General features: G+C 45.1%; 2 protein-coding genes across 25 annotated transcripts in view; both read left to right on the forward strand.

The window, feature by feature from the left end:
* The window catches only part of si:ch211-39i22.1 (skin secretory protein xP2), a 15,441-nt gene extending 11,117 nt beyond the window's left edge, over positions 1 to 4,324 (forward strand). For all 24 annotated transcript variants that reach the window (XM_057030666.1, XM_057030531.1, XM_057030580.1 and 21 more), the window contains 3 exons: positions 551 to 667; positions 1,176 to 1,235; positions 1,321 to 4,324. In XM_057030666.1, the coding sequence (XP_056886646.1) occupies positions 551 to 667; positions 1,176 to 1,235; positions 1,321 to 1,349 (206 nt within the window). In that variant the 3' untranslated portion in view covers positions 1,350 to 4,324. The remainder of the gene's footprint in view (positions 1 to 550; positions 668 to 1,175; positions 1,236 to 1,320) is intronic.
* Positions 4,325 to 5,308: 984 nt separating this feature from the next.
* arsh (arylsulfatase H) lies at positions 5,309 to 9,833 on the forward strand. The gene is made up of 11 exons (XM_057030504.1): positions 5,309 to 5,458; positions 5,965 to 6,120; positions 6,249 to 6,370; positions 6,441 to 6,563; positions 6,816 to 7,018; positions 7,518 to 7,738; positions 8,039 to 8,175; positions 8,378 to 8,515; positions 8,640 to 8,799; positions 8,875 to 8,996; positions 9,396 to 9,833. Exons 1-11 carry the CDS (start codon positions 5,454 to 5,456, stop codon positions 9,782 to 9,784), a joined length of 1,776 nt encoding a protein of 591 aa, XP_056886484.1. The 5' UTR covers positions 5,309 to 5,453; the 3' UTR covers positions 9,785 to 9,833.
* The last annotated feature ends 991 nt before the right edge of the window (positions 9,834 to 10,824 follow it).

The following is a 10,824-nucleotide window of genomic DNA, read 5'->3' on the forward strand; positions in this document are numbered from 1 at the left end:
GCTGACTCATACCACACCTTCATTCCTTTCTTCTTTCTTTCTTTCTTTCTTTCTTTCCTTCTTTCTTTCTTTCCTTCTTTCTTTCTTTCTTTCTTTCTTTCTTTCTTGCTTTCTTGCTTTCTTTCTTTCTTTCCTGACTTTCCTAACTTATGTAATTTACACAGCATGTAAAGAATTCTGTCGGCATCTCTCTTGACATGCGCACATTAACAGATGGTATTTACAGTCTGCTGTGACTCGCTACCAAAAACCGCTTCTTTGTGAAATAACAGCTGCCTTGTAGCTGCAGACAGATTTATAATGTTCAAATTATAGGCTTGAGAGGTGAAGTGGAACCTGCAAATGCCAGAGGTGTCTCTCTCTTTCTCACACACACACACACAACACACACACACACACCACACACACACACACACACACACACACACACGGCCACTTCCATCTTATCTACAACATCACACATTAGATTAACTCTCATGCTGCCGCTGGTGCTGACTGCTGTGATATAAGATGAGCGTTATTGATGCTCCTGTAATGGTCTGTTTGACAGAGGCCAGCTCTGGTCCGTTAGCGGGCGTCCTCACTGCAATCATCGTGGCGGCAATAGGAGCTGTCGTTGGATACTTCACCTACCAGCAGAAGAAACTGTGCTTTAAAAGCAGACAAGGTAATCCTCTCATCAGGGCTGAACGGCCCCTCGCCTCATTGAACAATAATTCACGTTTGACTGCCCTCTTCTGCACTTTAATCCGCCTTCCAGCATTTTAGTATCGCTCCTCTTTATGTGGGCCATATGTGAGACGGGCGTGGCCGTTTGTGTGTGCCTCTTAAAGGTCAGCGACCTCTCTTTGAGACGCGGCGTACTCGGCGTTGGCTTTCAGAATGTGTTGTCAATTACATGCGACTCACACGCATTCTGGATCCCAGCTCTGCCGAATCAGCAGAGTTTTCCTTTACAGTCAACACGAGCAGAGGCTGCACAGCCCTGCAGTGTTGAGTAAGAGTCAGACAGACGGGTTATACACTCCCCCTCGGCTGTTGCAGCCTCGCCAGATGCCGTTTGCATGATTAGGGATCGGCGGTGGCTCCACCGATGGCAGCAGCAACCAAACACAGCGGCTTCAAACGCTCACCTGATCCAATCACCTGATTGCCCCACCGGTTTGTGTTTTTAGAAGCAGATCCTGAAGCTGCGCGCAAGGCTGATCCAGCAGAGGCTCAGTCAGAGCCCCAGGGTATGGACACACACACACGCACGCACGCACATACGCACACAAATCTTACGGCTAATTTTATTTCCTTTATTTTGTTTTTTTACAGTCCTTAGCAACCTGTTAGACCAGCAGTGATCACATGACTGCCTGGACCGACGACGGCAAGCGGAGTGGCAATCTCACTGTTAGGTTCTATCTTCTGTAGAGCTGGAATACTGTGAGGCCCCAGAGGGCTGTATTTGTGTGTGTGTGTGTGTGTGCGTGTGTGCATGGATGTGTGTGTAAGTACAGTATGTGTCCTAAATATGAGATTAATCATTAACTGTTCATAAAGATGGTGGACATGACATCCTCCCGTTGCTAAGGCTCAAATCATGTTGCTACACGGTGACACTGAGCTCTGCCCTCCACCTGAGGCAAAGCTGGCTCAGTAAACTAGCAGGAACCTCTGCTGTCAGTCACCTGAAGCCAAGACACAAATGCAAATATTCCGCACTCACAAGACACAGCAGAGCCGGATGCTTCCACGTGTGCATGTCTGCTCATTTCTTCCATACAGACGCACTAGTCTGGATGTATTTTTAATTAGAAAGCAGAAAAATAAATGCGAGTGATTATTTAGACTTCAAAGGAATCAGTAATGATTGTAGTCTTGGGGCCTCATTCATCTCACTAGACAGGAGATGAATACAGCTGGCAGATGAGTCACTGACAGCTGGAGCAACTTTAGTGTTTGTGAAAGTTTATTCGATCAAGAGAAACAAAGATTCAACATTTATGACCTATGCTGAACAGAATGAATGGCCTGAGATGAGTGAGGGTAGGGTTGGATAACCAACATTAGAAGAGCCGCACGCTGTTCCGCTTGATAATTCTCCCACACTGTGGCCACTGTTTGCATCACAGGCAGATATTTAGATTTAATCCAACATTCACCGTGTGTCTTGGGGGGCCTTGAGCACAGCTGAAGGGTGTGTCTTAAGGGGGAATCGGGCCGGATAACCTTGGCCCAGGATGACAGAGGCTGATTTAGACACTCAGAATAAACTCCAACCACGCATAAGTTTGAAATATTTCATCAGCCGTCGATGATGGCGCCTTTAAAGTGCGTCAGGTCCCGTTTTCCCCAAGGTGATCTGTGTCTGTGTGTCTGTAACAAACACGGTGGTTCTGCAGAGGTCAGCAGGGGTGGGGCTCAGTGTCCCGGGTTCACCGTCTGGTCAGTACCGAACAGGCTGCCCAGTGGGAGGATCATGTCATCCATCTTTATTTCTGCCAGCATCGTGTGAATTTGGGGGAAAAAAAACAACATTCTGATATGTGAAGCTTTTACAGTTTATAGAAAAATGATTAGTCACACTTTAAACAAGAGTTTTCTTCTTATTTTGAGTTACAATATCGAAAAGATGAAATCTGAGTTTCTTGATGGATAAAAAAAAGACATTATTTTGTTTTGTATGGATATTAGACACATTGATTATAAACCAGTCACAGACTGGTGTTCTGGAGACTTTTTTGTGCTTTGAGCCAAAATGAAAATCATCTTGAACTGTCAAAGAATATAGTATAGTTCTCTGCATTGGCGAGGAGGGGGCTCCGCTTCCTGTCGTGCCATAAAGGCCCGTTCTTCTCACTGTGTTTTGATTAGAAGGTGGGTCCAGGCTCAAACCCAACACAGGGTGTGTAGATATGTACTAGACGGTGTGTAAATGTGTGTGTCAGTCTAGTTATGATGCAGTACTTTCTCCTCCAGTACCTTTTACTGGCACTGCCTGGCTTGACCAGACCACAGACGCAGAGGGAGGAGAGTTTAACGTGTAAACAGACAAAGTAGTAAATGAATGTATACTAGGCAAAACACTGACGAATGTATCCTCTTGATTCTAACTGTGGTGGTTCCAAAGTCTCACCTTGAACCATTGTTGTGACACTTATCGTGCTTGAGTGTAACAGCTGCTCTGTAGGTGTTCATATTGCTCCAGCCTGAACTTTTTTTTTTTTTTTTTTTCTTAAAATCACCGTTATATAGCCTCCCATTATAACCCATCACACCGTCAGCAGTTTTACTCTCCTCATTGGTCTCTTTGGTTGAGCAAGTCAGTCACTGCCTGTGTTGTTATTCATCTCCTCATTTATTGTTCTCCCCCCCGCACAAATTCACATTATCTTTTGTCGCCTCGCAGCTTTTCTGCTCACCCCGCTCCTTTTAAACGTTGAACCGGGGTTACAGGCGTTGCGTAATGCTGCCGTTATGTAAACTGTGCTGCTTGTGCAGCGTCATTTAGCCACAATACGAGACAGAGACTGTTGTGAACAGCCTAGCCTGGAGATGAGAGATCCTGATAATCTGTGATGCCGCGTGTTGATTAATATTACTGGTCCAACCGTGGGTTGGACGTCGTGTCAAAGCTCTGTTCGAAGCACCAACCTGTGACTGACGGAACGACACCTGAGAGTTTGTGACGACATTTCCTGACATTTATTACAATTGCATGATTTTGTAATGCTCAGAATAGCGGTTGAACAGTACAAGCTTTTACATCCAGCCACCGATGCCTTTAGTGTGGGAGCGACGGCTCTTCTTACCTGCTGTGCACACTTCAGATCTGATACTAAGGCGACAATAAAAAAAGCAAAAAATGGAATCACTCTTCTCAAGCCTTAGCATCCAATTGTTAAGGAAGGTTGTAAACAGGGTAAAACAAGGAATGTAACATTACAAACAGCTTTTCTGGGGCCTAAAGTGCACTTCCCCACGAACGCTGTGGCATCAATCACTGCGCTGACCAGTTCTGCCTTATGTTGCCTCTACGAAGTTCCAGGGATGAAAGAAAACAAACAACTTTTCGACCAGAAAGACACGACGTGGCGGTGATTTCAATAACACAATCCGTATGGGGAAAAAAAGCACTTTTCTATCCTGTATACATCTTGATTTATACACTTCATCTTCTGATTTAGACCAGCTACTTTTTATTGAGACATTCTGTATTTTTGCTGGACGACGAGCTGTCTTCTTCAGGTCTGTCAGCTGGCGCTTGTGGTGTTCTTCTGGAACTTTGTAAATAATGTTTGAGGAGTGAATTAAAACATTTTGTTTTTTTGTGGGAGCTATCAGATTTCTTTTTCCTGCCTCTGGGTGTGTTTTTTAGGAGTGGGAGCTATTCTGTCAGGAGACGCTGGACTGTACACCTTGATGGTTTCCAGCCTTGTAAACGTACATAAAAGTCCACCTGGGTATTTCAGAGAAGTGTGGGAACCTGGTCAGGCTTTTACTGCCCAGCGTACAGTACACGTGTTTGGAACACATGTGCCTGTACTGTACTCGGCAATTGCTTCCACACCAACTGTAATCAATTAGACCCTGTGTATCCCAAAAGAATCGCTCACTTTTTTCACTGAAATTTAAAGAATCTCCAGGAATGGGCGTCTGCAAGCATAGTGTTTTTTCTCCAGCAGTAATAGAAGCTAGACTGTAGGTTGATCACTAACTGTCCATTTTTCTTCACCTTTGCTGTTACTGTTTGCTGCTGTTTCCCAAACATCAAACACACCGCATGAGGGCAGAGGACGAAGAGCTGAAGGGAATAAAACAATAAAGGCATAAAGAGATCACTCACTGGATTTGTTGCTCACAAATGAGGGACAATGGAAATTGTTTATGCAAAGCAAACTCTGAATATAGATGAAGAGTAATTTTTGGTGAGGCTGTCTGGATACAGATCATTAAGCAGGAGACTCAAAAAAGACTCAAACTCTTTAACCTTCCAAACTGGCACCAGTATTCATTTATGAATCTAGACACTATATAATGAACAAACCAACTCATATGACGTTCCAGCCCTGAGAGAGAGGAAAAAGTTTTGACGTGCATCGTCTTTGCACTGTTATGAATCTTAAAACCACAAGAGGCCGCTGTTTGGCTCAGTTTAACGTAAGGCTTTGAGCTCACCGCAAATCACATAATAAACACAAGAATAAAGATGAAGATCCGCGCCTAAAGATGACAGAAAGAACAAAAGACAGCTATATTCATTGGTTTTTGAAGTATATTCAATGACAAACTCTGTTTTTGTGCTGTGTGTTAGATTTAATCCTAGTTTGCGGTTGCAGTATTTTCTCTGTGCGCCTTTACTCCACACATTAAACAGATGCGGAACCTCAGATGCTTCAGGGGTGGACCTTGACGGCACCAGAAGTTATAGAACAGTCACACTATTATGCACACACTGACTGTTCATGAGGTGAGTCCTCTTAAACCTTTTCACTGTCTGTGCTGTTGCTCAATTCGAGGTTCTCCATGGCGGCTGTATCAAACTTCCGGTTTCACCGTTCTGCAAAATACGCTCAGAGACAATGTCCATTTTCTATTTACATGGTTATAAACTTGCATACTAAAATGCATACTTAAAAAGTAAAGATGCTCCCCGACGTCTCATTTGTATACACATTGATTTTCTATATTATATATATATAATATGTTTATAATAAAAATGTATCGTTTTATTTCATGCCACCAACCCTTCTGCAAAGGGCACCAGACCAGAAGTATGGAGACAAGCACACGTCACACGATACGTTAAAGATGAACTAGAACTAAATGTTTTAGCTTGAAACAAATCACTTTAATGACAAATAAAACGCACTCCTGGCAGCTCAATTCTATGCCTCTATTTAAATTAATCTAAGCATCTAAGCTTTGATTGATTGATCGATTGATTGATTGATTATTGCTATATTTTCCTTCAAGGTCCTTTGTGCGCGTGCACCATGTTGCCTGTCTGCTGCTGCTGGTGGGGGGTGATGGCAGTGAGGACGCGTCCGTCCGAAGGCCCAACTTTGTGCTGATGATGGTGGACGACCTGGGTATCGGTGATGTGGGTTGCTACGGCAACAACACTATCAGGCCAGTCCTAGTGAATGTGCTTCCTTTCCAGCTCCACTGACTTCATTCAAACCTTCTATTGTGTCATGGATGTGTAACTGCAGCATTTCTGTCGCTTTCATCATTTTATAAGTTTGGTTTTCCTGCAGGACGCCCAATATCGACAGACTTGCGGCTGAGGGTGTAAAGTTGACTCAACACATTGCTGCTGCTCCCCTCTGCACGCCAAGCCGCGCCGCCTTCATGACCGGACGCTACGCGATCCGTTCCGGTCAGACTACGAGCCGCTGCGTCAGTCCCTTGTCTGTTGATTCTTGCTGAAGTACTTCTCTGTGGATCAGGGATGGGCAGCACGGGACGTGTGCAGGTGCTCCTCTTCCTGGGCGGTTCAGGAGGACTGCCTCCTAGCGAGACCACCTTTGCTAAGAGGCTACAGCAGCAAGGGTACACCACTGGCCTAGTGGGTGAGGAAGCATCGAAACATTCGTTCATCAGCCTCTCAGTAGTGAAAGTTTGCAGTTTCTCCCAAAACCAACAGTCTTCCTAGAGCTTCTGTGTAAACTCAAGGGTCACAGAGGTCCAATTTGACAGTACAGCTGTATTAATTCAACTGTTTGACATGTAATAGCTCTGACCTCATCCAGATGGACATAAAGAGCTGATCTGTTCTATGAGAACAGACTGAATCAAAGATTTGTGCTCCCTCTTCTCTGCAGGTAAGTGGCACTTGGGAGTGAACTGTGAGCGCAGAGGGGACCACTGCCACCACCCAAACCAGCACGGCTTCAGCTACTTCTATGGCCTCCCCTTCACCCTGTTCAACGACTGTGTGCCTGGGGAGGGCAGCGACATCCTGGCAGACCTGCAGAAAACACTCCGAAGCTTCACCGTTTTTCTGGGCATCGGACTGGCAACGCTGGTACGGCTCATCTTTGTTTTCCAGGCCTCTTTTTACAGGTTGGCAGGTTGAGTTGGCTTTGTGGCGTTCGTGTTAGCGTGAGCAGAGTATGTTGATCCATACAAACCAGAACCCATCTTCTGGATCTGTCAGAGCTCCCTTCTATTGCCATTCATACGTGTGTATATCCTGATGTTCCCTCCATCTTGTTTGACATGTGACATTGGATTTCTCTCCTTGTTTCTCTTCCTTCATCCTGATACAAGTTTTTCCTGTTTTCATCCGTCGGGACCTTTAAGTTTTAGACATTTTCAGATGAAAACTGATGCAACCGTCAAATGTTACTGGTGGTTTGGTTGTTCAGTTTACAGTTTTAACTCTTTTTCTTGAACTGAACTGTCCGTTATTGTTCTGTGTGCTGTCTTCATGGTTAAGAAGACATAGAAAATTCTTTAACGTTTTAAAATGAGAACGTCTACTTTCTCATATAACACCTGAGAAACACCTTTCTCATTTTCAGGCATTAGTCCGCTGGTGCGGCCTCCTTGATATCAGCCTGCGGTTGCTGGTGGTGCTTTTTTTTATCAATATCCTGGCAACCGTTCTGTGGTGGACGCCTTTTAAATTCATCCCGACCTGGAACTGCATCCTCATGAGAAACCAGGAGGTGGTCGAGCAGCCGATGGTGGTGGAGACGCTGCCCCGGAGGCTGCTGACGGAAGCCCAACAGTTTATTAAAAGGTAAAAATGTTTATTGAAATATAAAAACCAGAGTTTCATCTACTCCATCAGCCACATCCTGTTTGAGTTAGGCTGCTGAACCTAAAAGTAAATAGTCTTTGTTGAGAAAGACACTTGATGTGTCCTACAAACAGAAAACATCATCATCAACATGCCAGGAGATAAAGGAATCAAAGCATTTTAGGGAGAAGAGCGAAACGTGTAAAACTCTGTCACTGTGAGCAAAGATTCCACCTTACCTGACTCATCAGCTGAAAGCTGCACATTTTTCTGTCCCTATTTTTCCCTTTTCTGCGGCAGGAACGTTGATCGTCCGTTCCTCCTCTTCTTTTCAATGGCTCACATCCACACGCCGCTCTTCAGAAATCCAGCCTTCAGTGGCAAAAGTCTTCACGGTCTCTACGGCGACAACATTGAAGAGGTGGACTGGATGATTGGTGAGCTAACTCTGCTTGACTATTAGCAGGGAGGTGTAAAACCGGCAGATTATTTCTCATGAGACCATTAAGGGTTTGAACCGCTCCAGGTCCTGGTCTAATTTTATAATGTGTTCTTAAAGAACCAGGCCTCACTGAGACCTTCACATTATAACAATGACCCACGTTCCGGTCCAGCTCTCACCAGTCCCTCTGATCCCAGGGAAAATGACAGAGACGGTGGACTCGCTCGGTCTCGCCAACAACACTTTGATGTACTTCACGTCGGACCACGGTGGACACCTCGAGGACTCTAATTCCCGAGTAGGCCAGCAAGGGGGCTGGAACAGCATCTATAGAGGTAGGCCTCATCATCTGCTCACAGCCCTTAAACAGTGTTTTCAGTGGGTGATCTGGGCTGGGGAAAAATAAAACCCTTGTCCCAGGTCAGCGATACAAATCCTTTCAAAGTGTTTCTCACATAGGTGGAAAAGCGATGGGGGGGTGGGAAGGTGGGATCAGGGTGCCTGCTATTTTCCGCTGGCCTGGCAGACTTGCGCCTGGAAGAGTAGTGCACGAGCCCACCAGTCTCATGGACCTCTATCCAACACTGAAATATCTGGCTGGAGACACCCAGCCTGACAGGTAAAGTCAGTTATGGTTCATTCATATTAGACACACACACATTTTCTTTCTTTTTTTCACTTTTCTTTGCTGCAGACATTTAGATGGCTATGACCTGATGCCACTCTTGGAGGGGAAGATTGAGAGATCAGAGCATGAATTCATGTTCCATTACTGTGGAATCTACCTGAATGCTGTACGCTGGCATCCACCTGGAAGTAAGTTCACACCCACACATTTATATCACATTTATCACAATAATATTGATTTATTATTATTATTATCATTTGGCCTGCTGTGATCTAAACGTTACCACAAGTTCACACTTTGTGTGTGCTTCTAGGTTTGATATTTGTTACTGGTTTTAAAGACTGGAAATTTAGGAGGAGCTCATAAATTTAAATGCAATAAGTGTCCTCTAAGTTATAGTTTTACATTTACATATGCAGTGCGTGTGAGTGTAAGCCACCGTAAACCCTTTAATAAATATGACAAATCCTTTGACATCCTTGGAGAAGGTATGGCTGTAACCTAGAACTCTAATGAAGGCTGGCTTTGACCCTTATGCTCTCCAGTTCCCCCTAAATCCTGATCCGCCCCCGTGTGTTTCTGTCCAGGTGACTCTGTCTTTAAGGTGCACTTTTTCACTCCTAACTTTTCCCCACCTGGTGCCGGTGGATGCTACCACACCCACGTCTGCCAGTGCTTCGGGAAGCACGTGACCCACCACGACCCGCCTCTGGTCTTTGACCTTTTCCAGGATCCCTCTGAGTCCCGCCCACTGTCCCCCGAGACCGAGCCGCGATACTCTGAGATCCTCGCGCAGACGGCCAAAGCTGTGGAACGGCATCGAAACACCCTCGCAATCAGGCAGCCACCTCATGATGCCACCGGGGTTTCAAACCAAATGACGTGGGAAAAGATTCTGTGGAAACCCTGGCTCCAGCCGTGCTGTGGGACTTTTCCCTTCTGTGGCTGCAAAGAGGACCCCTCGCATTCAGTATAAAAATAAAAATAAAGTCTTACCATCTTGCATGGAATGAACTATCAGCTGACCAGTTCTAAAACCATTTAATTACATCTAATCTGAACACGGTTGAGCAGCCAACAGTCGAAGGAAAACCTCCCTTTAAACAGGAAGAAACCTGGACCAGGCTCATGAGAAGGGTCCTCCTGCTGATGGACAGCTGGGAAGTGGAGGAGAAGTGTGGTGAGGAAAGAGAAGTAGAGCAGACAGTTGCCAGCCATGTAAGAATAAAACGCAGCTTGAGGCAAGATCCAGGTAGTTTAACTACTATACGTACCAAAAGCTCCCATATTGTGTGTTATGTTCCAAAGATGAGCGTGCAGTTAAATGTGTAAGAGGATGCTAAATCCAGAACTCCATTTTCAGCCCAGAAGCATAAAAACGTAACTACACTTCCATCTAGTTGAATGCATCATTTGAATTCCCCCCTTCCTTAATGCTTCCTTATGCCTCACTCACTCCGCTTCTATTTAGGGTGAGATTGAGGTGATCAGGCTCTTTATTACGCACAGTATGACTCTCTCACTTCGCCGGGGTTACTCCGGGGAATTCACACCATAATAGGATTTAAAAATAGATACGGAATTCAGAAGTCGGGGGTAGTTTGAGTGTTTGCCTTTAGAGGGCAGAGTCGGTCTGTCTTTCCATGATATTTATTTATCCACTCTTCATTTGTGGGTCAGTCACGGTGGAATTTTTTTTATTTTTCAGTGTGGCAAACATTAGGATGCAGACGCACAAATATATCAATTTCCTTTTTATAAAAGCTTCTTAACCCCCACAGCCCCTAACCTTCACACCTCTCTCTAATTAAACCCAAAAGTGACAGAAAAGTCGCCTTTGCGAGGGTGTGCTGAGGCAGGTTGCCCGTTCACAGATCCTGGGTAATAAAAGCGCCGGCGCGCTCCTCCATCAGCGGTGTCATCATCATTTATTATCGTCACCATCACCACTCGGGCTGTCTCCCCTCCAGCAGTGGCTGCCTGTCAAAACATCAAAGTTTTAGCTCCGACTGTAAT

The sequence above is a fragment of the Takifugu flavidus genome, chromosome 1 (assembly GCF_003711565.1).
Source record: "Takifugu flavidus isolate HTHZ2018 chromosome 1, ASM371156v2, whole genome shotgun sequence".
Taxonomy (NCBI): domain Eukaryota; kingdom Metazoa; phylum Chordata; class Actinopteri; order Tetraodontiformes; family Tetraodontidae; genus Takifugu; species Takifugu flavidus.

Coding starts and splice junctions, on each gene's coding strand:
- arsh (XM_057030504.1), top strand. Junction 6,371..6,440: donor ACGCTACGCGATCCGTTCCG/GTCAGACTACGA, acceptor TCTGTGGATCAG/GGATGGGCAGCACGGGACGT. Junction 8,997..9,395: donor ACGCTGGCATCCACCTGGAA/GTAAGTTCACAC, acceptor GTTTCTGTCCAG/GTGACTCTGTCTTTAAGGTG.